Source organism: Eretmochelys imbricata, chromosome 14 (genome assembly GCF_965152235.1).
Source record: "Eretmochelys imbricata isolate rEreImb1 chromosome 14, rEreImb1.hap1, whole genome shotgun sequence".
NCBI classification, from domain to species: domain Eukaryota; kingdom Metazoa; phylum Chordata; order Testudines; family Cheloniidae; genus Eretmochelys; species Eretmochelys imbricata.
This window is the reverse complement of record NC_135585.1, coordinates 47,756,418-47,784,324: the sequence shown is the minus strand read 5'-3', so window position 1 is coordinate 47,784,324 and position 27,907 is coordinate 47,756,418. Positions and strand designations below refer to the sequence as shown.

Genomic DNA, 27,907 nt, shown 5'->3' with positions numbered 1-27,907 from the left:
AAGGAACATTACTTCAGTTATTCCAATCTTGGGTTTAGGAGATGCTCCTGCCCGCCCCCTCCCTTCACAGCTGAGTCTCCCACCCAGTGGAATTCTCCAAGGAACTTCCCACTCCAAGAGACCCTGGACACTGTGTCCAGCGCTAGCTGTCCCTCTGGCCCAATCCCATGCTTCAGGACATAGTCTGAACGCCACCGAGCTCAGTAATTAATTCCCCACCTGCATTTACAGGCCACAGTGTCTAGGGTCTCGGAGTGGGAAGTTCCTTGGAGAGTGACCAGAGAGATTGAAGTGATAGCTGGGAGTGCTTTGGGCCTGAGGAGAGAGTCTACATAACCAGGTTTCAGAGTAGCAGCCGTGTTAGTCTGTATTCGCAAAAAGAAGAGGAGGACTTGTGGCACCTTAGAGACTAACCAATTTATTTGAGCATAAGCTTTCATGAGCTACAGCTCACTTCATCGGATGCATTCAGTGGAAAATACAGTGAGAATGTTTTTATACACACAGACCATGAAAAAATGGGTGTTTATCACTTCAAAAGATTTTCTCTCCCCCCACCCCACTCTCCTGCTGGTAATAGCTTATCTAAAGTGATCACTCTCCTTACAATGTGTATGATAATCAAGATGGGCCATTTCCAGCACAAATCCAGGGTTTATTTCTATCTATAGGAAGATAGCATTTGAGGTTGGGGACCGTATTTTGTTAATTGATGTGAGAAAGAGAAAGGAAGGGTCATATCTTGATTACCGATTATATGTAGCTAGAAAGTTAAAATCACACAAATTAATGCTGACAGAAGTTCAAAGAATACTATATAATCTTGTGTGAGTTAACTGAAATATATTGCTTAATGCATTCTATCATTTTTAAGCTATTAATTTTCAAAGGTGTAGTGCAGAAGGTGGGTGTATGTGCCCTGCCTCCCAGAGAGAACCACTCAAGACAATAAAGAGGGGGAAGAAAGAGAGAGCGAGCGAGAGAGAGCAGCTGCACATGTGTATAGTTGTGATGTTTATGACACACGTACATTGTAACTGAACAACCCCGTCTGACAGTTTAATAGTTTATTTTGTGAAGATAAATATTTTGGATTTCTTGAAATTCCACAGTTGAAATACAAATGATGATATTTAGAGAAGTTAAACTTCAATATAGATTTGAGGGAAGAATCAAAAAATAAATGTAAATAATTCCATTTCTAAAAATATGTTTAGATGCCTTTTTTTGAAATACTGTGAAATTTAAATTAAAGTATTCTTGTATTTACACCTTGTTACAATAATATTTTCTAAATTAGAATAATCTTTTTTCTTTCCTATTTTACATTCAGATTTCACAGGGTTAAAAATTCTGGCAGGAGTGAATGACCCCATCCCCCACCATCTGCTATCCCTGGGGCAGGGGACGGGGCAAGGTGAGGGGTGGGGGTTGCCAGGTGTCCGGTTTTCGACTGGACCCTCCAGTGGAAAAGGGAAACTGGCAGCGTCCGGTCAGGACAAAAACTCCAGTAGCTGCAGTAACTGCCCCCCCACCACAGGGGGGTGGGAGGAGCAGCAGCGCTGGGGGGGCCGGTCTGTGCCGCGGGGTCACTGTCAGGGACCGAGATTCCCCCCGGCCAGAGCCGGGACCGGGCAGATGATCAGGGGAGCCGCGTTTGTACCGCGAGTGTTGAGACCGGTATAGAAATAAGGGCGGAGCGTCCCGGAGAAGGTGTCAGTGAACGTGAAGAGATGGGACCCGTCAGTCACATTGTAAAACGAGACCTCGCCCGCCTCATAGTCCAGGAAAATCCCCACCCGGCCGGGCCGGACGCTCACGGGGAGGGAGGTCGTGGGGGAGGTGAGGGCTGCGAATTCCCCGTCCCTCAGCCACACGGCCCAGAATCCATCCTCAGGTGTGTGTGTGACCCACCCCTTCCTGCTCACAGATTCCCGACAAACCCCCAGAGTCCATCTCGTCTTGTCTCCCACCCCCACCTCCCAGTAACGCCTCCCGCCCGCGAACCCCTCAGCGCCCAGAACTTCAGGGAACGTATCAAATCTCTCAGGCTTGTCGGGCAGATCCTGGCGTCTGTCTCCGTGTCTCACACGTTTCCGATCCTCAGACAGGACGAGTTCGGGATGAGCCGTGTCTGGATCCAGAGTCACGTCCACTGGGGAGAGAGTCACAGAGTCAGGGCCGGGGGCAGGGGCTGGTCACTGGGATCGAAGGGAAATTAACCTGCGTCCCCGTTAATCGCTGGGGGGGGGGTTGTTGCCTGAGGGGAGCCAGGGCCCCTCTGCCTGTGAGGAGACAATGGGGGGAAAGGGCAGGAGGAGCGGGGGAGAGGTGGGAAGGTGTCACTGGGGGCGGGGGGGGAGGCTGATGCTGGGAGAGGAAAGGGGAGGGGCAGGTGACAGGAGTAGAGGGGGGAGCGGTAGAGGGGAGGGGCAGGTGACAGGAGCAGAGGGGGGAGGGGTAGAGGGGAGGGGCAGGTGACAGGAGTAGAGGGGGGAGGGGTAGAGGGGTGGGGCAGGTGACAGGAGTAGAGGGGGGAGGGGTAGAGGGGTGGGGCAGGTTACAGGAGTAGAGGGGGGAGGGGTAGAGGGGAGGGGCAGGTGACAGGAGTAGCGGGGGGAGGGGTAGAGGGGAGGGGCAGGTGACAGGAGCAGAGGGGGGAGGGGTAGAGGGGTGGGGCAGGCACAAGGGCAATGAGGGGACAAGGGAAGGGGCTGGCACCATAAGAACAGAGGGGGTTGAAGGGCAGGATCCTGGGGGCTGCAGGGCATGGGGGGGGAGGGGTGGGCTCCATGGGAGAAGAAGGGGATGGACCCCAGGGGGCTGCGGGGGCCAAGAGAAGGGGCGGGCACCAGGGGGCAGAGGGGTGTGAGGGAATGGGGGAGCTTCAATGGGGAAGGGGAAATCAAGGGGAGGGTGAGCTGCCAGGGGGTGAGATGATGAGGAGTGGGGAGGTGGAACCATGGGGGGGTAGCGAATGGGCAGGCACTGGTGCCGGGGGGCAGAATGGGGGGTGAGGGAGCAGGTGAGCCGAAGGGAGGCAGAGAGAGGGGTGTGGAGAAGGGTAGGACCTAGGAGGGCAGAGGATTGTGAAGGGAGATGTGGGCACCAGGGGGGCAGAGGGAGGATGAAGGCAGGGGTGGGACCCAGAGAAAAGGAGAGGGGGAGGAGAGGGACGGGGCAGTGCTGAGGTGAGAGGAAGGGCAGAGACCAGGGGTCCAAAGGGGGGTGAGGGAAGGGACTTGCACCAGGTTGGCAGAGGAGGCAAAGGAAATGGCAGGCACCAGGGAGGCAGATGGGGCAAGGGTAGAGCTGGGACTTGGGTCAGAGGAGGAGCTGGCAGCAGGGGACTAGAGGGGTGGTGAGGGGTGCAGGTGTCATGGAGCCAGAGGGCGAGGGGAGGGGCAGAGGTGAAAAATAAAGAGAAGGTGGCATGGAAGATGGTAGCAGAGGGGGGAGAGGAGAGTGGGGTCAGTGGGGCAGAGGGTGGTGAGGGGGGGGCACCAGGGAGGAAGGGGACAAGGGGAGGGTCAGGTGTTGGGGGGCAGGGGGAAGGAGGGAAGGGGTCGGCACCAGAAGGGTGTGTGGGGTAAGGGAAAAGGTAGGTGCCAGGGGGATTGAGGGGGTTGAGCAGGAGGGCAGACACAGGGAGGGCAGAGGAGGGGAGGGACAAGCACCAGGGGGCAGAGAGAGGCAAGGAGAGAGGCAGGGGCAGGTGGGTAGAGGGAGGTGTTAGGAGACGGCATTGGGGAGAGGCAGGTGCCGGGGGGTCAGAGTGGGGCGAGAGGAGGGGTGGGCACAGGAGGATGAGGGAAGGGTGCGTGCCAGGGGTCAGAGAGGGTGGGGAGAGAGGCAGGAGCCAGGAGGGCTGAGGGGAGTAAGAAAGGCAGAAGCCAGGACAGCAGAAGAGGGTGAGGGGTGGGACGGCCATCGGGGGTAGAGGACGTGAGGGCAGTGGCAGGCACCAGGGAAGCAGATGGGAGTGAGGGAAAGGGTGGGAGACCTGGCAGCAGAGGAAGGAAAGGAGAGAGTTGGATGCCAGGACATAGCGGGGGTGTGAAGTGATGGGTGGACTCCAGGGTGCAGAGGATGTTTGGGGGAGAGGGGAAGGTGCCAGGAGGGCAGGGGGGGAAGGGAGGGGGGTTTCCGGTGGGGCAGAGGTGGGCGGAAGGCAGGGGCACATGCTAGGGAGGCAAAGTGGGGGACAGAGGGGCCTAGGGAAGCAGAAAGTGGGTGGGAAGAAGGGGAGGGGCGAGGAGGAGGGGTCAGAATAGATGCAGGGTCCAGGTGGGCACAGGGGTGAGAAAAGGGTAAGGGAGGGGCAGGAGCCAGAGGGGTGAGGGAGAGGCAAGCCCCAGGGAATCTCTCTTGCCTTGGGGTCATGTGTGGTTGGTTTCTCGCTAAGAGCAGGTTGGTGCTGGCCCCACACACACTGGGGGTGCAGCCCTGCCCCAGGGGGCGCAGCTGGGACTCTCCATGCTGGCGGGCCCCACGGGGATCACCTTCCAGCCAGGCAAACCCCACAGCCAGCCCCTCCCCTCTCCTGGCCCAGTCCGTCCGCCATGGGGCAGTGGTCTGGGTTAGGCTCACTGGGGCGGCTGTGCAGTGGAGGATTCTGGGGGGGGCGGGGTAAATGCATACTAATAGGCTGTTGCTAATGAGGCCAGGACAGTGGGGAGGGGACGGGGCATTTCCCCACTTACTGGCCCCTCCCTCTGGGGGAAGCTGCACCAGGCGCCAGTCCCAGTTCACATCCGCACAGCCAGTCTGCCCTGGGGGTTTGCAACGGTGCAAGGAAACCCCGGCAGACATGGCCTGAGACACTGGTGTGCCAGGGGCCGTAACCCTTCCCGTCACTGGGGTTATGGATCAATAATTACAGGGTGACTGGAGCAGGGGGGCTGGACTCTGGGTCTCCCAGGTCGGGGCCCGACACACTGGGCTGCAGAGTCAGTCTCACTCCCAGGCTCTGGCCCAGTGCCCAGGGCAGTGTTTAGACACAGGGGGACGACATCAGACCCCCAGAGCCCAGCAGTTCAAGCCCTCCTGGCGTCCCACGGGGGGATTGAACCGGAGGCTCCCCGCTGGGGGCCCAGCCACGGGGCTAAAGGCTGGAAGGGAAGCGGCGGCACCTTTCTGTTCATTGAAACTCGTCAGCAAACTCGACATGGATTCGCGAATAGTTTCTGTCGACCCGAAATATAATTTTGCAGCAAATAAAGTATTTGTCCAAAACATTTCACCCAGCTTCACTGTAAACCTGTCTGAGCAACTGAGGAGCCCAAATCCCAGTGACTTGCAGTGAGTGACTCTCAACATCCCCAGACACGCACAGTTACGGGCAGGTCAGACTCAGGACATCAGCTGTGAAACACTCCAGAGCTGCTATTTAATTTGCCCTGGGTAAAAAAATTCCCCCTGAGCCCCTGATCTCGCCCATAAATCAGGCTGAAAATGGAGACGCCCACAAATCAGCCTGAACTCTGCCCAGAGCGATTGTCCCATGGGCGATGCTGGTGGCACAGACCCTCTGCAGCTGCACCTGGGCGTCTCCCAGAGCAGACAATGGTCACAGAGACCATCCCAGAGCCCCAGGGGCCCCGGCGTCTCCATCTAACGACTGGGCCAGCCACCCCCGTCGCTCTCATTAACCAGCCCTGCATCAGACGCGCCGGGGAACTTTCAGACCCAGACTCTGGACACACTCTGGGTTCATGTACACAGCCCGCGGCAGCGAGTCTCCGAACGGGGTGGACAGATTCAGGCTTGTGGGGCTCCCTCTTTGGCACTAAAAATAGCCGCCTAGACGTTCACACTCAGGCTGGAGCTCAGGCTTTGAAGCCCAGCGTGGAGCTAGGTCTACCCCTCAGCGCAAGCGGTGTCTGTGTCTATGTCCCCTTCACCCCATTCCTGGAACAGGGAACAGCAGCCCAAGGCCCCTCCCTTCACCCCCAGGGCAGGGGAGCGAGAGCCCTTGGCCTCCTGGGCAGTGGGGCCTCCCAGCACCAATTCCTGGGTCAGTGAGAAAGTGTCTCCACCCGGAGAGCTCTGTGCACCCGGCAAATACACAGATGTGCATAGGCGCCGAATCTGTGGGTGCTCCGGGGCTGGAGCACCCACGAGAAAAAAATGGTGGGTGCCGAGCACTCACCGGCAGCCCTGCCAATCAGCTCCTCCCCGCCCCAGCACCTCCACCTGCCAGCGGTCCCGACGATCAGCGCCTGCCCCTCCCTCCAAGCACCTCCTGCCTGCCGTGATCAGCTGTTCAGTGACCTGCAGGAGGGCTGAGGGGGAGGAGGCGGAACAGGGCGGGAAGTGGTGGGGTGGGGGTGAAGTGGGGCGGGAAGAGGAAGGGTGGGGGTGGGGCCTTGGAGGAGGGGTGTAGTGGGGGTGGGGCCTGGGGCAGTGTGGGGGTCGACTGTCCCCTGGTACATTAGAAAGTTGGTACCTGTGGCCCCTGGGATCAGGATCCGGGATGGTGCTCTCCCCAGGAGTGATGCAAGCTCTCTAAAAGTAGAGGGGCTACTGGTGCCCGAACCGTGGCCCTGCCCACCCGTGCCACCCCTTCCTCCCAAGGCCACACCCCTACTCCACCCTTTGCCCCAAGCTCCTGCCCCCGCACCGCCCCTTCTCCCTGCACCGCCTCTTCCCCCCACGACCCTGTCCCCCCAGTCGCTTCTCTCTAACCCTAACCCTTGTGGCCAGTAAAAAGTGGGAGGCCACTTTTAAAAGTGATGGGGCCATGGCTCCCTGCCACCCGCTCTCCTGGTGCCCCTTACTCACCCCCCCACCCTCAGGAGGAGAGGGGGCCTTGGGGCAGTGCCAGTGAGTTTAGTGCTGGGGGTAAGAGTGGGGTTTTACACCCCAGCTGCTGGAGCTCTGGGTATCGAGGGTTTGAAGATGTCACGGTGGCCGTGTGAGCCCCCAACTGTCCTGCCAACATGGCTCAGCCCTGACACCTGCTGGAGCCTCTCCCTGGGGAGGAACCGTGCCTGTGGCCTGTTCAGGGCTTGGCCTCCTGCGGAGGTGGCCGGTGAGGCTGCCATTAACGTGAGTTACTATGTGAGCTCCTGTCTGCTGGGAGCCGGACTCTGAGCCTGGGCTGGGATCGGTGACTGAGGAGTGAAAGGCCCCAGCTGCCCTCACTGACCCCGGAGCCAGCCCTGCGCCCCCAGCCATTCAGTGTGATAACAGCGATGCTCACACTTGGTGACATCCCCAGTGCCCGTAGCGGGCAGGGCAAGGGCCTGTCCAAGGAGCAATGGGCGCAAGCTGCAGCAAGGGAGACTGAGGCTGGAGATGAGGAAACACTTCCTAACTCTCAGGGCAGTGAAGCTCTGGACCTGGTCCAAGGGAGGCTGCGGGATCCCCGCCACTGGAGGTTTGTAAGAACAGGACAAACCCGTCAGGGATCTAAGCATGGCGTGTGGCACATGGCAGAGTTAACACTGTTAGTGACCCTGGCAGCTGGCAGCTCAGTGTCCCTGCCAGGGGCCTGGGCTGGCACGGGGCTGGCTGCCTGGACCCGGCTCAGCTGAGTGTTTCTGTGCTGTGTGGACAGGACCTAGGATTGGCACCTGTCCAGGTTTTCCTAGGATCGTCCCTTTGTTCAGGTCACTGTCCTGGGAAATCTGTGAGTCTCTCCAGGACATTACAAGTCCCGGGTGTGTTCGTGGTTGTAGCAGGGGACCTGTGGGGTGGTGGTACCTGCACAGAGGGACCCCTGGGTCCAGAGTGTCTGGGAGCCCCGGGGACGGGACAGCTTGGGAGCAGTCAGTGAAATGGGGAGCTCAGGGCCAGCAGGGACCATTCACCATCACACAGGTATCGGCTGTGGGGGGCTCACTGCCGGGGGCAGCGGGGTAGATTTAGTGCCATGTCCTACTTGGTGAGGTTGGTGCTTGGGGCTGCCAAACGAACAGGAGTCTGCAGGGGCTGGTGCCCTCTCCTGGGGGTGGGGACAAAGTGCCCTGGGTGGGGGGACAGGTGGTGTACGTGAAGCAGAGGTGGCGACCCTAACAGGACCCCTAAAAATGTTTGTGTAACTCTCCAGGGTGCCCCCCTCCCTCCCAGCTCTGTGAGAAAGGACACTCCGGAGTGCATGGACCCCTGGGCCAGTGGTGCTGTGACGTGTGCACACAGCCCCTGGAGCTGGAGCTGCCGGGGAGCTGCCCAGACTCCCCCAGCAGGCACCAGGGCTCACACACAGTCAGGCAGCAGGCTGGGAGCAAATGCACACGCAGCTGAGTCGCGGCTGTGAGGCAGGAAAGCTGCCGTGTCAGCACAATTTGTTGTAACTGGGTCAGGGGAGTGTCACAAGCTGGATATAAAAACCTGTCTGCCCTGGCAGTGGGGACAGGGCCTTCCTCCCCCAAAATCCAAGGGGACACTGAACAGCTCCTGTCTGGGCATGTTACGCGAGAAGGAAATTGTGGGCTAAAGCCTGGTCTGATCCTGCTGCTGGGAAGAGAGAGGTTGGCAGTTCAGATCAATTATGGGCAGATAAGAATGTCCCTCCTGCAGACCCCAGCTACCCCCTGCAAAGGTGACACCAGGGGGCAGCATTTCATCACTAATCAGCCCTTTCCCAAAGGGGGCATGTCCCTGCTCTGCAATAAACCTGGGTTTTGTTTGCCCCTTTCCATCCACCTCAGTCATATTGCTGTTTCTAGCCTATTGAATGTCACAGAAAAATGCTTCGTGCAGGGAAAGGAGCAGACAGATCCCAGGGGAAGGTGGGGCCTCACCATGGATAAAACATCAGCCGTATGTACAGTACCTGAGTAGATCTGGGCGCTTCTCCACCCTGAAACCAAACACAGAGAGAGGGGTGAGAACGCCCCTGAACACTGACACGCTGAGCAGGAGACAATGTCAGACAAGGGTGATACTTGGGGGAATGGAACTTACTGAGCTCAGCCTGGAGTTTGCCTAAAAATAAAACAAGGAGAAATGAGTCAATATCACTTTATCTTGCAGAAGAGAAGTGAGTCAAAAAGACCTGAAAGCAGGGAAGTTACAATCCTTAGACTCAGTCTGGAGGCTATATCAGCAGCCAGACACCTGCACCCCCTGAGCAACAAAGGAATCAGCAAGGGGAGAAATACAGTAACCCCACCCGACCACCTGGCCAGGTGCAGGAGGCTGTTAGAGCCAAACAGGGATCCCTCAGCAAATGGAAATATTAACCCTGTGAAGCCAGTAGAAAGGAGCATACAGTGCATCGGGTGAAGTGCATGATGGGCATTAGGAGGCTAAAATGGAATTAGCAGAGTGAACAGCCAGAGATATAAAACAAATACCAGGGAATTATTTCAGTCCAGCAGAATCAGGAAGCCTGTGAGAGAATCGATGGGTCCCCTGGATCAGTAGCAGGGAAAGGGAGCAATTGGGGAGGGGAAGGACAATGCTGAGAGACTGACTGGTTTCTTTGCATCAGTTTCCACCACAGAGGTTGCTGGGGAGAGACCTGCCCTGTTCAGGAAATAAAGATCAGGGATCGCGGAGCGAAGAGGAGATATTGGAACAAACTGACAAACTGAAGAGCCAGCAGCCACCAAGAGCAATGTAGATCCCTGCCAGATGGCAAATCCCAGGAGCTCTCAAATGACATCAGACGATATGGCTGAGCTGCTAACAATAATATACATCTCATTAACATCAGCTACACTTCTGGAGACTTGGAGGGTTGGCGATGTTGTAGCCAACTTTAAAATTTTAGTAGGAGTAATCCTGAGAACTACAGACAAGTGAGCCTTACGTCATTACCTGCTACACGGGTTGAAACAAGAATGAAAACAGACTTCTAAGACAGCTATATGAGAATGATAGGATAAAGTCTGACTAGCAGAGCTGGAAAGGAAACCTGTGCCCCACTAATCTACTAAATTGCTTTAAGTATGTCAGTAAAATAGTGCACAAAGGAGAACCCACTGGCATCATTGATGTGGACTTTCAAAAAGCCTTTAACAAAGTTGCTCACAAAAGGTTATTAAGGACACTAAGGGTACGTCTTCACTCCCGCCTGATCGGTGGGTAGTGATCGATCTATCGGGGATCAATTTGTCGCGTCTCGTCTAGACGCGATAAATCGATCCCCGAATCGACGCCACCTCGGCAGGAGGAGGAAGCGGAGTCGACGGGGGAGCCGCCATAGTCGACTCGCCGCCGTGAGGACGGCCAGGTAAGTCGAACTAAGATACTTCGACTTCAGCTACGTGAATAGCGTAGCTGAAGTTGTGTATCTTAGTTCGAACCCCACCCCTAGTGTAGCCCAGGCCTAAGTCATCATGGGGTGAGGGGTAAAGTATTGTCCTGGATCAGAAACCAGCTCAAAGACAGAAAACAAAGAGCAGCAATACATGGTGAAAATTTACCATGGAAACAGAGTTCGCAGTGGGGTGCCTCAAAGCTGGGTCTTCAGTTAGGACTGGTGTTCAGTATAGTTATCAGTGACTTGGAAAAAGGGATAAGCCGTGAGGTGGTGAAATTTGCAGATGTCACAGAACTATTTAGGTCAGACGAGGCCAGAGAAATCTTGAGTTATTTCAGAGGGATCAAGCCTGGGCCACATGAGGGCGGATGAAATTCAGTATTGATCAAAGTAAGGTCAGACACGTGGCAAGGAATAAGTACAGCTATTCAGAAAGGTTACAGGGTGCTAAATTAACTGTAACTACTCAGGAAAGAGACCCAGGCTTCACTGTACACAGCTCTATGAAGATCTCTGCTCAGTGTCAGCAATGGTGTAAAGAATGAAGAGTTAGGATGCAGAAAGAACAAGATAGAAAAATATACTTAACTAGTCCTTCACCTGGGCACTGTGCGCAGCACTGGTCACCCCATCTCAGAAAGGACATTACAGAGATGGGCAACAATAATGATTAGAGCCCTGAAGGCACATCTGTATAAGAAGTGATTTTAAAAGGTGGCACATTTTAGTTTGGATAGGAGACATGACAGAGAAATGCAAAGCACTGAGTGAGAGAGAGAAATTGGGTGCTCAGACCTACCTTCTCTACTAATACAAGAGCAAGAGGATACTCAAATAAAATGAAAAGCAGCAAATTTCAAACTGTAAGAGGAAATGGCCTCTCAAGGTCCCTTCCAGTCCTATGATTGTATGATTTTACGAAATACTGTTTTATAGGGTGCATACTTAGCCTGTGGAACAACTTGCCACAAGATAGCATTGAGGCCAGGAGTTTAGCAGGAGTAAAACAAAAGGACATTTAGACTGATAATGAGAACATACAGATTTATACTGGGTAGAATTAAAACAAAACAGACAAACAAAGAAAAAAAAACCAAATGGACAAAGGATTCAAAAAAGCCCAGGCATTGATATGGAAATGGGAATCTCCAGACTTATCACAGTTCTCAAAAAACGCAAGCATTCTGGAAGGTAGAGAAACGCCCTCCTGCTTCAGGGCACAAGCCAATTGCTAACGGACTGGGGTCAGCAGGGAACTTTCCCTGGGGGCAGGTTAATCCATCATCAGGCACTAGGGGGGTTTTCGCACCTTCTCCTGAAGCAGCTAGTGCTTCTGTTTTAGAGCCTGATTCAGTGAAACACTTACGCACACGCTGAACCGGGATGGATTGACTCATGGGCTTAAAGTGCGGCACGTGCTTAACTACCCTGCTGAATTGTGGTCCTAGTGAACACACACTAAAGGTCTGCTCAGATAATTATCCCCAAATAAAACAACTACTTTGAGGTTAAAACTTTTATGAAAATCAACTTCTTATTATTGGCTGAGGGAAGTGAGGCCCCACACTCAACTTGATGGTGTTTCTTTCTGTCTGTCTCTCTGCAATGTGATAACTTTTGAAAACCACGTCCCATCAGCTCCGTTTCAGGGCATGTTTTAGGCATCAATGGGCAGAACCTTCCGGATTTTGGTGAAAAATGGAAATCTGTAAAAGCCTGATTTGCACTAAAATCTCAGGATACAGGGTGAAGCAGTGACCTCAGGGTTAGGATTAGGGTTTAGTGTGAGGGTCAGGGTGCCTCTCATTCCCCTCCAACCACTGCCCTAGCCAGGTAACTTGTCCCCAGTCCAGCAAGACCCCTCCCCGACTCCAGCCCTGTGCAGAACCCTATGGATTTTGGTGGAAATCAGAAACATGGAAAAGCCACATTTAATGGAATTTGGTTTTCCAATTTTCATCCAGATCAATAGGGATCTGCCCAGAATGGGGTGTGGGTTTGAAGGACGTGTCCGTAGTGGGCGGTGGGCCCACCTGGGTGTACAATTCAGCCTACATGAGTAACAAAGTGCGTTCCCCTCTCTGTGTTATGGCAGCGCCTAGTGGCCAGCCCAGGCCAGTGCTGGGCACTGCACAGACACGGAGTAGCCGCCAGTCCCTGCCCCGAAGGGCTCAGTCTAACCAGACAAGACAGGCACAGGGCGGGGGAAGGGGCAGAACGCACAAGCAGAGTGATGGTGCAAATGGCACGTCAGTGCCACGATTTAACAGTCACATTGCGCTGTGCAGGGGGGAGGGATGAGCTACATGGAAAGGGAGGGGGAGTGGAGCAGGACGGGGGATGGAGTGAAGTTGGGGTGATGGGCAGTTTCAGTAAAGTTTCAAAGCTGTAGTAAGTGATTGTTCAGTTGTAAACTTTTGAAAGAACCATAACGTTTTGTGCAGTTATGAACATTTCAGAGATACAAACAACCTCCATTCCCAAGGTGTTCATAACTCTGACATTCTACTGTAACGGAAGGGAGGGGAGCAGGAAGGGGGTGTGAGTGAGTTTGGGGTGACGGGACTGGGTGGGAGGGGGTTGGAACTGGCAGGCAATCAGCACAGAAGAGAAAACGGGCAGAGGGACACTGTCGCAAGAAGCATAATGACATCATCAGCCACCGTGTCCCTGACAGGGTTACAATGGGGGTCTGAACTACTGCAGCCAGGTCACAGCATGGGCACAGTGCTCTGAACCCCATGGAAGAAGCATTTAGGCCTGTTGCTGGCACACGCATGCCAACAATGAGATCAGCCTGGGATAATGAGCTTGTCCCACCAACATTCCCAGATCTCCTGGAAGAAAAACAGGCCAGTGATAACACACCTAGGTTGTTGGACAGAGGGACATACAAATGGAAGGTGTCCCTGGTACCCTAGACCTTCCAGCACCAGAACAAGAGATGCAGGGGGATGTGCCAGTAGCTGAGGTACCTCAGAGGAACACTCACCATCCCTAGCCCAAGACGACGTTCCCCCTGCCCCTGCCATACCCACTCTCAATAGGTGCGACAGGGTTATGAGGCCAGTAAACAGGATAACTTATGATGCACCTGGGGTGATTAGCGAAGAAGCAATACACTCAGCTCACAGGCTTGTGGCAGCCATATAGATTTCCTCAGATCTTTTGGGGCAAACTCATGCTATTGGTGTAATCCGGAGCGTGACTGGCTGGGACAACACATTCTGAGCTGGGGGGAGGATGTAAACAGGGTCTGAATGAGCTCTCCCCTGACAGCTAGTTGGGGAGGGGAAAAGGTTTCAGGACCAGATTGTATTTACATGAACACACCGACTCTGCCTAGGTAGCCAGCAGACAAAGCTGTTTTGCCCAAAGTGATCAACTTTGGCTGGTGCTGGGTTACAAATCACTTTAGTACTGAGTGCAGTGGTAATGAAATGTTGTTATCCTTATTGTATGAGTAAAGGGCAGCAGAACTGTGCTTAGCCTGTCCTGATTGAAGGGCTCACCCTTAATTGAAAAGAGCTCGCTAAGCAGGGGGCTGGGATGCCAGAACCCTGTGAAAGGGAAGAGGGGGTGAAGACCGGTGTCCCTGCTGAGAGGCAGGGCTCTGCCCGAGAGTCTCTAGGCTATGTCTACACTGGCAATTAAAAAACAAAACGTTTGTCTTTCAGAAATGTTAACCCCCGCCCCTGCCGCCGCCGCCCCCCAAAAGACAAAAGTTTTGCCGTGACAAGTGCTAGCGTGAACAGTGCGTTGTGGGCTGGAGCGCTCTCCTGTTGACAGTGCAAATGCCGCTCGTGGGGGGTGGAAATTTTTTGTGAGTAGGAGAGCTGACAAACAGCGGCTACACTGCACAAGTTTTAGCGGCACGGCTGTAGCGATACAGCCATGTAGCTAAAAGCTGTGTAGTGTAGACATAGCCCTAGGCAGGGCTAACCAGCTCCTCCCCACTGTTCAAGGATAAGCTGGTTAAGGCTCCATTAGGAGTCTTTTGTTTTGTTAAGTGATGGCTAGAGCCGAAATCACTCCTTGTGGGATAGCGTTTCTGCCCAGCCTGCTTCAGCAGCAGTTCTCAAACTGTGGGTCGGGATCCCAAAGGGGGTCGCGACTCCATTTTAATGGGGTTGCCAGGGATGGCATTAGACTTGTTGGGGCTGCTGGGGCCAAAGGCTGAGCCCGAGCACCACCACCAAACATTCTATACAGATGATAAAGATAAGAAACATATTTATACAATAAATAAGAAATATGTCCCAAATGAGTCATCTTTACAATGACTGTAATAATGGCACTATTTAACCATACGTTTTGGTCATTTTAAGGACCATTAAAATAACTAATAAAGAAAAAATATTATAACACAATTAGTGTAAGCCAATAGTTATTAAAATTGAAAGTAAATATTAACACCAATACATTAGGATGTATTCTGGTCGGAGCGAAGAGTGGTGTTTCATTTTCTAAAGATATCATATATGCTTTTTGTTATTTTATTAGAGATTGTACTTGACTTTTAATCATTTACAGTGTATTTCCTCATTTTTTATGGTTCGGTTTATTGATGAGAGCAACTGTAACTCACATTAAATGAAGCTTTTTTGTTTCTGAATAATAATTAATTCAACCCCTCCTTCTCCCACAGCCTCTGTCCATCTCCCATTGTTCCAAACTCTCTTTAGAACACTGAATTAATTACCTGAATCAATTCAGTCCCATGGTTTGTTTTTAATGACATTGTCCCTCTGGTCACATTGAATTCTCCCTTCTTGTCACTTTACCTTTCGCTCTGTGTTGCCTCCAGATGCAGTAACTGGACAGGGGAATGACAACAGCCAGGAGAGCCAGGATCACCCGCAGAGCCACCATCCAGGGATTGACCCTTGGGAAAAACAGCTCTGCAAAGGAAAGTACCATTAGTTTGGAAACACTGAGGCCCAGATCCACAATGGCGCTTAGACACCTAAACCCCAGTTTTAAGCACCATTGCAACCTGGAAAACCTCTGCTTGACTTCCACCTGTCCCTTGAGGCACCTTGACTCACTCAGCGCCTAACCTTTCAGGGTAAAAGTTCCCCACATGCCTCTGGGCCTGCTCACTGCTGCCTCGCTCTAGGAACCCAGATACCTCTCTCCATCAGCCTCCATTCAAAATCCAGCCAGAAGAGGTAGAGTCACCCATCTTATACCTTCCAGCCTAGTGGTTGGAGCACTCACCCAGGATGTTGGGGCCCGGTTCAGTTCTCTCCCTGCACTGCATGGGGAGACAGGATTTGAACAGGGAACTTTCATAGCTGAGGGGCATGTGCTAACCACTGAGCTAGGCACATTCTGGTGTCTGAAGTACCCTCAATCTCTCCGGTTAAAACTGTTCCAGCTGGTACTATCTACTTCTTAGCCCCTGGGACAGACCGAGGCAGTACTAGTGACTCCATAGCCGGGTAGTTAAGGTGCCCATGTGGGAGACGAGTGTCCTGCTCCCGTGTCTCTATAATTATTTATCCAAAGTGTATCAGCTTTAACAGGAGAGACCGAGAGACCCACCTCAGAGTATCCCCATAGCTCAGTGCTTACAGCACTCCCCTGCAAGGGGGAAACCCCTCTTCAAATCCCTTCTTTCTCTAACCACTGGGTGAAAAGACAAAAGGAGAGTTCTTCCTCCTCTGGCCATTTTGTGCAGGGTGAAGCAGGCACCTAGCTCGTTCTCACAAGAAACAACTTCGCTGCCTAAGCTGCCTGACCCCAGGTGAGGGGTGTGGCACTATGCCCCGTATTCTTTATAGAGATATGGTTATAATATGAATAGTGCATAACTAAGGTATGTTTCATGCAAAATGGATCATGTGAGATATCACTGGAAAGGTTATGACTTATTAAATATGCAAAAAGAACAGGAGGACTTGTGGCACCTTAGAGACTAACCAATTTATTTGAGCATAAGCTTTCGTGAGCTACAGCTCACTTCATCGGATGCAGGAACAGGCAGGCCCAGTGGAACCCCAGTACATCAGGTGACACTGCAAAAGGGTGGGGCAACCCATCTCAAGTAGCTCCAGTTCTTGGATCACAAGCCGAGATAGGTGCCTCCCTGCATCTGACACTGAACTCTAGGAAAGGGGCAGGGCTTAGGAAACACCCTTCTCATCAGAATCTCCCAATGGCTAGCTAAGGCAGCTCCCCGCCTTGTGTACTTGCTTTTGTGGATCCCGTTCTTAGGTCCCTCCTCATCCATTGTACAGGGAGCCTGGGTGCCTAAGTCAGGCTTTGTGGATCCCAGTGTTGCTCCAGTGATTTCTAGGTCCCTAAAAGCTAAGCACTGCAATGCTCAGTCTCACAATGTCTCTGTCTCTTTGTGAATCTGGGCCACTGAGGGGAAATGCTGGATTTTGGTGATCAGTCACAACACGGCATGACTGGCTGAAGGAATCCTATGGGAGCTCCCGATGGATGTCCTGGTGAGATACGGCTCCTCCATGCAGGGGCGCAGGAACAGGAGAGGCCTGGGGGGCATGGCCCCATCACTTTTAAAAGCATAGCCCTCCCACGTTTTACTGGCCGTAAGGCCGAGCAATGGGGGGAGGACCAGAGAGGAATGGGGGTGGGGTCATGGGGGGGAAGAGGCGGCGTGGGAGCGGGGCCTTGGAAGGAATAGGCGGCATGAGAGCAGGGTCTCAGGGAGAAGGGGCAGGGCCTTGGTGGAAGGGGTGGGGTGCGGGCAGGGCCACGGTTCAGGCATTGGTGGCCCCCCCACTTTTAGGGATTTTCTGTTGCCCCTGCCCCCATGCTTTATTACAAAGCCAGTGGGAGTCCAAGTCTTATCTTAGCTCTGGAATATGGCTAACATCCCAACTACACTACAGATTGGAGCTGGGTCTGGGTGACACCCTGCCATGGCTGTAATTGTAGCGTAGATGGGCCCAGAAGGAGCAGAGACCATGGGGAGGAGAGTTTCAAGTCACTTCACTTAGGTGCTTGTGAAAATGTCACTCTTAATGTCAGAATTTTTAGAAAACAACATGCAGGAAACAGAAAAAACTAGTGAAACCAGAGTTACCTCTGAACCCATGACCCTATGCCAGGGCTGGATGGAGAGGTGTGGATCCCCTTTCCCACAACACATCAGTGTGACCCACACACACAGAGGACACAAGGGAAGGGGGAGCCTCGCTGGTTACAAACTCATCATCCAATCGATCACCACATGCAGAAGTACGTTCACTCACGTAGAGATTCCCAGACTGAAAACTATAAACTCTAAGCTGAGGTGGCACCAGTACAGCTGAGTGAAAATGCCCTTTCACCAAAGGATGTGTCCTTGAAACACGCGCCAGCAGGAGCTTAGACATTCAACCGCCCCCCACAGATGTTTTCCCCTGGAAAATACCATAGGTACAAAACTAAAGCCCTAGTCATGGCTGGGCTGAGCACTGGCCCTTGACGTTCCTGGTGGCCTGTGGCCAGCGCTCTGCAGACCTTGTTAGGAAGGAGGGAGACCTCATGCTGATTCCTGCTTCTGTTATCTCGCTCCCTGAGGTCTTAAAAGCCACACTGCCCAGGGCTTTGACTCTCTTAAATCTCTCAGGTGCAGCCAAACTGGACCCAGTCATTCCTTGCCACTGTGTAGAACAGTGGCACCTCCCCTCCTCTCCTACACTCTTTCACATTCCTCTGTCTCGGTATTTATTCTTTTTATTAAAATATAAGGTCATCGATTCACAGATGTTAAGGCCAGAGGGGACCACTGTGATCATCTAGTCCAGTGGTTCTCAAACTGTGGGTCACGGCCTCGTTTTAATGGGGTTGCCAGGGCCAGCGTTAGACTCAGTGTGGCTTCAGCCCAGGGCTGCAGGGCTTGGGCTACTGCCCTGCCACCCACGGCTTAAGCCCTTGGGCTTCAGATTCAGGGGGGATCGTGTGGTAAATTTTGTTTTCAGAAGGGGGTCACAGTGCAATGAAGTTTGAGAACCCATGATCTAGTCTGTCCTCCTGCACAACACAGGCCAAAGAAAATGCCCTGAATTAATTCCTGCTTCAAATCCAGTTGCTGCGGTTGAATGACAGCACTTCTTTTAGATACAGTAGAACCTCAGAGTTACAAACACCATAGTTACGAACTGACAAGTCAACCACACACCTCACGTGTGTGTTCCAGAGGGACTTTACAAGCCAGAAAAATCACTAATGCTGCTAAGAACCTGTTATATGGACTCCGAAGTCACATGTATGCATCTGATTGTTTTGACCATTTAATAACTCTATTCTTGTTTTTTTCCTTTTTTTCTTTTATGACAAACCTTAGTTTTAGTTACTGAAGGATTGGCTGGCAGCGTGGTATTTTGGGTAAAATCCAAACTTGTATTGATCTGGTAATGTGGCTGGCTCTTTGGGAGAATCTGCTCTCCTTTTTACAGCCTACCCTGACCTTAACATTTTCAGTGTGGGCTACCCTAGGCACCTCGGGTCACAAATATAATAGTGACAGTCTGGTCCCTCGGTCTTTACTCAGACAGAGCTCTCAGCTAAGCCAGTGGGAGAGTTGCCTGGATCTGGACTGCAGGCCTGGGTCCCTGGTGGTTCTATTACACTGATTTAGCTTTTTGGCATGTGCTACATGAAGCCTTCCTAGGAGAATAGCTAGAAAAAATATATAAACACACAATCATACAACACCCCACTGACATCTGCCACATCCATTCTATCCCCGGTGCAGTGTGGGCGGGCACTGACCTGCTATGGAAACTGTTGATATTTTCTCTTGATTGAGGAGCGGGCTCCTGACAGAACAGGACAAGTCCTGGTTGGAATGTTCTGTTATAACAATAGAAATCTGGCTTTGAAACAGGTCATTGGCCTCCTTAGATATTTTTTCAGAGGCAGATGGTAGCAACTGCCCACGGTGATCTCTCCATTGAGCCTCAGGTTCTGGGTGCTAGCCTGCCGATCGACACACAACCCGGATCCCTCCATCCTGGTGACCAGCAACAGAAATGTGGGGGTCAGAGCCTGAAACTAGAGATGAATGGAATAAACCTGTGTTAATTCTATGCATTTAGCAAAGAGAACAGAGGAGGAAGAATGAATTAATTCTCCCTCTGCATGCACAGAACCCAGGGTCGCTGGAAACTATGTAACCATACATGGCAAGTGTTTATCTGAGGGTTGGGAGATCTTTTCCCTCCTCTATAATTTCCTGATACTGATTTCTATCTAAAAAAGAAGATGAGTACTTGTGGCACCTTAGAGACTAACCAATTTATTTGAGCATAAGCTTTCGTGAGCTACAGCTCACTTCATCGGATGCATTCAGTGGAAAATACAGTGATGCATCCGATGAAGTGAGCTGTAGCTCACGAAAGCTTATGCTCAAATAAATTGGTTAGTCTCTAAGGTGCCACAAGTACTCCTCTTCTTTTTGCGAATACAGACTAACATGGCTGCTACTCTGAAACCTGATTTCTATCTGTGGAAATTAGATCCTGAGCTTATCATCGATGGAAAATAATAAGGCAATTCCAATAGAAAGCGAACAGAGAAAACTGCAAGTTAATAAATAAATACGTGGCCAGCTCCTGAGAAATGCTGAACAGCTCAGGCACTTCACGGGGAATCACCAGCACTCGGCACCAACCTGACTCTGGTTCATAAAATGGAAACATCTTGGGAATGCTGTACAGAACACACGGTGTATTTAAATAAGCAAAATTGGGAAAGTCACCTGATAGAAATAGAGCCTGGGACATGGGAATGGTGGGGCTGTTTTAATGGCTGAGGAATGTTTGAACTCTATTCCATTCTAGTTAAAACAAAGCCAAGATTAGAAAAATATACAGAGTGCAGAGCACAGATGTGAAATTCCTCCAGTTCATTCTCAGAGAGCAGCTGCTGCTCAGTAACTAGAGTCTGAAAGGGGATTCTGGGTATCAATGTGTGAATGAGAAGCATCCAGAGTCCTCCCACAATGAGCTCTCCTGCCCCGTTTATTACACTGCTAGTGAGGTAAAACAAGCTACAGACCTGCCACCTGCAGTTCCAGTGAGGCTTCTTCATATGAGACACTGGACTGAAAGAAACACATGTACTGTCCATGGTCAGAAACCTGGACATTGCGTATTCTCAGGGAAACAATCCCACTGGTGATATTGTCTTTCAGCAGCTCTGTCCTTCCCTGATATCCTGGCATCTGCTCTCCATACTGATCCCGTCCATCCTTATACCGGTGCACAACTGCAGAGAACTGGGATCAGAACCACCTCAGCTCCATGTCCTCAGCGCTCATCCTGGGGGAGAGGTGACAGGGCAGGACAGCCTCCCTGCCTAGGGAGGCAGTGATCGGATGGTCAGGTCCAGTCACTGTGAACCGTGCTGTGAAATGTTTCAGGGGAAAAGAAAATTAAATTGGAGAGGAACCAAGACAGGCAGAAATGTAAGTGCAGCTGTGTGCTTATTGCCATCTTTGAAGTGTTCAAAAATCAGGAGTCAACCCCCCGAAAAATCATGGGATTGGCTTAAAAATAGAGATTTTTTTTAAATCATAAAATTGGGCTTGTTCTCTGCCCTCTGATTTCTGAACCTTTAAAGTTGACTGGGGTCACATTTCCAAGCATTTATCTGCAACCACAAGGGACAGACAGACACTTACTTTAAAGCAAACTGAAAGCTGAGATTCTCACCTAATCACAGGCCTGCAGGACTTGTGGCTTAAAGAAACACATCAAATATCATGAGACTTGTGATAAAATTCTGCGAGCTGGTAACACTGAGGGGACGTCTCCACCTTGAGCTGGAGGTATAATTTCCAGTGTGGGCAGACATGCACCCACTAGTTCTGATTGAGCTAGTGTGAGAAAGCGTAGCCGTGGTGGTGTGAGCGGGCGGATGGGTTAGCTCTCCAGGTATGATCCTGCCCAGGACCCTAGGTACATATTCAGGGAGGCTGCTCATGCCACTGTGTCTACTCTGCCATTTATAGCACGATAGCTTGATCAGAACTAGCGCAGGTATGTCTATCCCATCTGGAGACAGCGAGGAGCAACATCTTACATATTTAAAGGCTTCGACAGTGCTAACTAATGGCTTAACGGTGTGGGAAGGGGAGGGAGAGCTGGAATGTTGGAGGGGGAAGGGGGGAGCTACATGTTGTGAGGGATGGTGGGGCAGGGGATGGAGAAGGAGACAGACTCAGCAGTTTTATCTCACACTTACAATCACTGTAAGAACTGTCATGATGCTGGGATACAGACTGTGTCTCAGATTTCTCTCACCAGCCCTGTTAGCAACTACACACTGTAAACCCTTCAAAACACAACCCCATTATCCCCACTGCACTGTAACAAAAAGTGTCGACGGGGCAAGGAGTGCTGAGGAACAGCATAGCAACCATGTGGCCTAGCGGAGAGACCACTGAACTCGGACTATTCCTGGCTCTGCCACTGGCCTGCTGGGTGACCTTGAGCAAGTCTTTTCACTGCTCTGTGCCTCAGTTTCCCCATCTGTAAAATGGGAATAATGAATAAAGTTCCTTGAGCTCTATTGATGAAAAACATTATATAAAAGCTAGGGCTTTTTGTTATTATTGAGCCACAGTCGTGTATCAGCTGCAAACCTAAGTGAGAACTACAACCTCCTAAATGGCCACTACTGTCTACTACAAAGAGTCCTCTTTCTGTTCAAGAAACTAGGAAGAAAAGTCACTGACAAAATCTTTGCTAATGCAGAGTTAAAATTCCCAGTGGTATCTCACGTCCTTCCAGAAAATTGAGTTCAGCAAAACTCAGGCCTCTGAAAACCAGCAAATGCAGAGTTAAGGTACATGCCGAAGCGACCTTAACTCTGCCCTGTTTGAGCAATGACCTAACAAACCCATGGCGCACAGACCCACACCCTGCCTGTGCAGATAGAGCACGTCCCTCAGGGATCAGGGCACATGACAACTGCAGCACAAACACCTTCTCCTTGCTAAGGGAACATTTGTTTTAGGTGAGCTGCGCTGTACAGGAGCAACCCACCCCGTTCTGCCCTCAACATTGAGCAACTGCCCAGAAACAGCCCCACATTTCTTACATTTTACAAACCTTCACCCCCTTTAACAGCCCCTCCACCCACACTCCCAGGATTCTATCTAGCACTATATGTCCCCTTCCCCATTGTCAAACACACAGACAATCCCCGTGGCAAGCAGGCCCCTGAGCCCTGCTACTGACAACTACACAGCTCAGGGCTGAACTAAGGGATGCAGGATCCCTCAAGGTACACCTGCACCTCTCTCCTTTCATCACATGCCTGGGCGGGGGGACGGGACTCAGATCTGGATCTCCTCAGATCACAAGCACAGCTCTACCAAGCTGCTCCAGCCAATGTCTCCACCAGTCAACCCAGCTGCACCTAACACAGTGACTGCAGCTGGGGCATGCAGAGATGTGTATAATTATAATTTTCAGACTGGAGCACCCACGGAAAAAAATAGTGGGTGCTCAGCACCCACCAGCCACCCGCCGATCAGGTGTTCAGAGGGCCCTGCAGATCAGCTCCTCCCCCACAGCGCCTCCTACCTGCAGCTGATCAGCGGCAGGCAAGGGGTTCTGGGGTGGAGGGGAGGAGCAGGGGCGGGAAGAGGCAGAGGAAGGGCAGGGCGTGCTTGGGGGAGGGGGCTGAACTGGGGCAGGAGAGGCAGGGTGGGGGTGTAGCCTTGGGGAAGGGGGCAGAGCAGGGGCTGGAAGAGGTGGAGCGAGGGTGGGGCCTTGGGGAAAGGGGCAGAGCCACGGTGGAACACCCCACCGGGGAAAGCTGAAAGTTGGCACCTGTGAAATTCAAGAATTTAGAGATGTGCCCTGGAAGCTGTGGTTGAGAACACAGTGTAGCCGTGTTCAGCAATTCACTACAGAAACTTTCTGCTTTGTTTTATTAAAAGTTTTATTCCTAACAAACTGGTTTGTTGTTTATTGAACCCCAAGATCATTACATGGTGTCAGAAGTGCTGAACGAGAAGGAGACTGCAGTCATTTTGAAGTTAACTCCTGTGTTTGCAACTGAAAGCGGAGGCAAGGGGAGTACATGCAGCAGCAAACAGAGAAGAACAAAGGCTTTTGTATGTATTTTGTGAGCAAAATAGTAGCTCAAATAGCTTAAAATGGGGAAAAAAGCCAAAAATGGATGTGTCGCAACTTCCATTCAGTCTGCAATTGTCAGGCAATGTTGCAGAGAACTGGAAAAAATTCAGAAAGAGATTTGACTTGTATTTAGTAGCCAGAGGGGCAGAAGAGAAAAATGATCAAGTAAAATGATCAATCTTTTTGCCTGTTGTTGAGGCGGAAGCATTGGATATTTAGAACAGCTTTGCGTTTGAAGAAGGTGAAAGCATGAAGTTAAGTAAAATACTGACTAAATTGGAGGAACATTACATGCCAAAAAGGAATTGAGAAGTGCAAACAACGAGCATGAGAGGTGCTGTATTGACCACGGATCAATCACATCATCACTAAAGTGGTAGAAAACTGCTGTTCATGCTTGAAATACAAGCCAACAAGGGAACAAGCAGAGCCACTGTGACCTCATCCAGTTCCACAAAGACCTTCTGAGAAGGCAGGTACTGATGTATTTACCTGGCAATCAAAGGATTATTTCATAGTCACAGAGGATTATTCTCTGTATCCAGAAATTTGCACACTGCACAGTACTAGTGGTAAGTCAGTGATAGATGACATGAAGGGAATCCTCTCCAGACATGGAATTCCAGATGAAGTCTTTAGCGATAATGGGCTGCAATTTTCCATTGCAGATTTTAGGCAATTTGCCATGGATTGTAGTCCAGACAAATCAAGGGGACACATTTTGATGCAATCAAAGGGATCTATGTATAATCCCAGAAAGTTCCAATACATTGACAGTCGACGTGGACTCTGGCATTTCCCAACTGACTGATCCTTTACCATCAACAGGCAAAGGAGAACAACTCAGACTCCAATGAGAAGATCAGAGAGGGAGATTAAATGTCCTGAAAGGCCCATAGAGACTTGCTAACCTGCCTGGAGAAGAGAAATTTGAGGAAAATGAGTGGTAAAGACTCACTCCAGAGAGATGTCCTGGTAACCTCACCTCTCTAGGTAATTTGTGAGGTGATTTATGGAAATAGACTAGATGGGTTGAGAATTTAATGCATGTGCTATTGGGTAGTTGTTAACTCTTATATACATATATAGAAACAGCTAATTGTTTTTTTTAAGAGGGAAGATATAGAGATACGTTTGTGGAAGATTATAACTAAGGGCTTGGCTACACTTGCGAGTTAGAGCGCATTAAAGCAGCCCCGGGCGCCCGAGCTCACTCCCCGTCCACACTGGCAAGGCATGTAAAGCGCTCTGACTCCGCAGCTAGAGCGCTCCTGGTACTCCACCTCGGCGAGTGGAATAACGTTTGCTGCGCCTTGGCTACAAGGCCCAGGCGTCAGTGTGGACGAGGTGTTGCATTACTGCGCTCTGATCGGCCTCCGGAAACGTCCCATAATCCCCTTAAGTCACGTGGCCACTCTTCTCATTGTTTTTGAATCACTGCAGGAATGCGGATGTGCCCTTTCAAAGCTCCGTTTCTGACAACCGGCTACTTCTCTGCTCCGAGACAAAGCAAACATCAGTGTGGAGTGCTATGTGAGAGAGAGAGAGGTGGGGGGGGGAAGGGGGGTCTGCTGCTGTCTGAACTTACAAGACAGCCTGCTGACATGCTCTCAGCCTCCCCCAAAAACCACTCTCTCTCTCCCCACATACACACAACACACTCCCCCCGCCCATTTGAAAAGCACCTTGCAGTCACTTGCATGCTGGGAAAGCTGCCCATAAGGCACCGCTCCCAATGCCGCTGCAAGTGCCGCAAATGTGGCCATGCCCAGTGCGCTTGGAGCTGTCAGTGTGGACAGACTGCGGCGCTTTCCCTAGTGCACTCTCCAAAGGCTGGTTTAACTCAAAGTGCTCTACATCTGCAAGTGTAGCTATGCCCTTCGAGATGCTCCCTCATGAGGGACAGTATTATGAGCATCAGAATTTAGAGATGTGCCCTGGAATCTGAGGCTGAGAATTCAGTGTAGCTGTGTTCAGCTCTTCACCACAAAAGCTGTCGAGTTTGTTTTATTAAAAGGTTTATTCCTTTCCCTTTCACTGAGCTGTTGTTTAATGAGCCCCAAGATCATTACAGAAACCCCAGCAGGAGGGAATCAAAATGCCCAAGAAGCTGTGCAGGCAGCCCCAGGGGTGGAGTGGGTCACTAGGGGTATGTCTTCACTACCCGCCGGATCGACGGGGATCAATTTATCACGTCTAGTCCAGACGGGATAAATCCGTCCCCAAGCGCTCTCCCATCGACTCCCGTACTCCTGCGCCGTGAGAGGCAACGGGGGAGCGGCAGCAGTCGACTCACCGCAGTGAAGACGCCGCGGTAAGTCAATCTAAGTACGTCGACTTCAGCTTTTATTCACGTAGCTGAAGTTGCGTAACTTAGATCGATCCCCCCCAGTGTAGACCAGGCCTATAAGGCCTTCCCCAAGGGTACAGAATGAAGAAGCCAGCAAATATCCTCCCATCCTCATTGTAAGAGGAGGTCTCCCTCTCGGCCTGAGTCAGATGTGTCTAGTGCAGTATGAATGACTTGTGGGGTTTCATTTCATAACCAGAGAGAGTCGGGGATTCATGATCTGTTTGTACCTGAAGAGTCTGATCTGTGACTTTCAGTCAGTCTGTCAGTGCGGTAGATAGGAATTTGGTAGTGTCCCTTTAAAGAGTTTGTGAGCCCTGTAATGGCGCTCACCGTGTTCTTTGTCTTAGAAGCCTCCAGTCACTGCAGCAGCGTGTGTGTAGCTAGACCTGACAAGATTGTGTCTAGGTAGCAAACATGGCTACTGGGGACCCAGACGTCCCCTGTGGTTTCTCCATGTGGCTGGTTGTGAGCAGGTTGAGCAGACGTGGCTTATAAGACAAGGCAGTGATGTGAGATGGACGATGACCAACAATAGCAACAGCAGCAAACCCAGCGAGGAGGCCGGAGCTCCTACCTGACGCCAGCCGGTGAACCTGTAGAGCGAGGCAGAGAGCGACGTAGCCCGGCAGAGCGGAGCTCACTGTGGAGCCGGGGGAGAACGAGGGAACCTTCCCCGTCATCGTAGCTTGGTCTGGGGAACAGCAGAAATAACAAACCAGATGGTGAGTGAGTGTGATGCAGCGACAGGACAGTGCCACGGGGCAGTGGGGAGGAGGTAACAAGCCTCACAGCTGCCTACAATGCACCCGAAGAGAAGGGATTTCCCCCATAGTCCTCGTCTGCCCTGGCTCTGAGCAGGGTTAGATGTCACTGTGCCAGCAACCGGTCCATAGCTCACACCATGGCTGCACCTCATATTTAGATTGTAATACACTCTCGAGAGCAGGGACGGTCCCTCACTATTGGTGTATCCAGCACCACGGGATGCCCATCTCAGTTGGGGCATTCAGACACCGCTGTGGAATGGGACATATTAAGGAAAACAAGTCAGCGTGGCATAAATGGCCACTGATTGCTGTGGTAAAGGGGCTCCATCGCCTGACCACACCTGTCCCAGGTCAGGTCTCTCGGGGGATCTCCCAGATCAGTCCCCAGCCCTGGTGATTTTACATGTCAGTGACCCACCCTCATTGCCTCCGGCCTGGGTGCAAATGTCAGGGATGAATTCTGAACAGGGTCACCCCAGCTCTGTGCCCCCTAGGACCTGTAACATTGAAACCTCTCTCAGGGGACATTTACACTGCAGCTGGGAGCGAGCTTCCCCCGGTGGGGGGGGGGGGGAGGATAGACAGACATGTGATAGCTCTCCTGGTGCTAACACACCTAAACTAGCACGTAGCACTAGCTGGGGTAGCGGAGCCAGCAGCTCGGGTGACGTGCCTGAAAACAAACCCGCCTGGACCCCCCCCCCCAGGTACGTACTTGGGTGGCTAGCTCAAGCCCCCGCCCATGCTACCCTCAGCTACACCACTACTTTCATTGCACTAGCTTGAGCAGAGGGAGCACGTGTCTGTCTGTCTGTCTATGGTGGGAATCGCACCTCCCAGCCGCAGTGTGGACGTACCCTCAGAGACAAAGAGCTTTAGGCTCACGCCGCACCCAGCCGTGCGGCCCCGGCCAGGCTGGCGGTGGTGTAAAACCCTCCCAGGGAACCAGGCTGTGCCTGTAACTTCCCCTACGCTGGGACAGCCGCCGGGGCCAGTGTTGCCCACAGAGCGGCCAGCACTGGCCAGGAAGGGGCCTGACCAGGGCTCCAGGGCTCAGACTCGCGGCCTCCCCCCAGTGACGCCCACTGACAGAGCTCTGGGGGGCGGTGAAGCTCCCCCTGCCCTGGCAGACACCTGTAATATGGGCAGCGGCGGTAACAGCACCTGCCCTCCCCCGGGGCGATGGCCCTGCAGGCTGGGGTGGGGCTGGGAGGGATTCACCGAGTCTGGAAATAACAAAGTGGGGGGGGGGGGAACCCGGCCATTCCCTGCGGGGAGCTTGCGCCATAAGGCCCCAGGTCACTCACCGAGGCTGCAGCCCCGGTTCCGCACACGGGGTCACGGAGCCGGAGGGCTGGAGACCGGCCCCGCCATCCTTATTTGTGTGAATCTGTAGCTGAATTGACGGGGCCGAGCCCCCGCTTCAAAACTGAAAGTACCAAAGTAGCGGAAACTTAAAGTAACG

The 27,907-nt window shown here is 52.1% G+C and overlaps 1 protein-coding gene across 2 annotated transcripts; it reads right to left on the bottom strand.

Moving 5' to 3' along the window:
- Positions 1–398: 398 nt before the first annotated feature.
- LOC144274739 (butyrophilin subfamily 1 member A1-like) lies at positions 399–27,881 on the bottom strand. Of its 2 annotated transcripts, XM_077833799.1 has the most exons (8): positions 27,750–27,881; positions 26,250–26,366; positions 20,231–20,578; positions 18,944–19,225; positions 14,998–15,114; positions 8,911–8,931; positions 8,780–8,806; positions 399–2,155 (listed from the first exon to the last, which is right to left on the bottom strand). In XM_077833799.1, exons 5-8 carry the CDS (start codon positions 15,083–15,085, stop codon positions 1,596–1,598), a joined length of 696 nt encoding a protein of 231 aa, XP_077689925.1. In that variant the 5' UTR covers positions 15,086–15,114; positions 18,944–19,225; positions 20,231–20,578; positions 26,250–26,366; positions 27,750–27,881; the 3' UTR covers positions 399–1,595. The 2 variants fall into 2 exon arrangements, with proteins under 2 accessions (XP_077689925.1, XP_077689926.1); XM_077833800.1 differs by lacking the exon at positions 20,231–20,578.
- Positions 27,882–27,907: the final 26 nt, after the last annotated feature.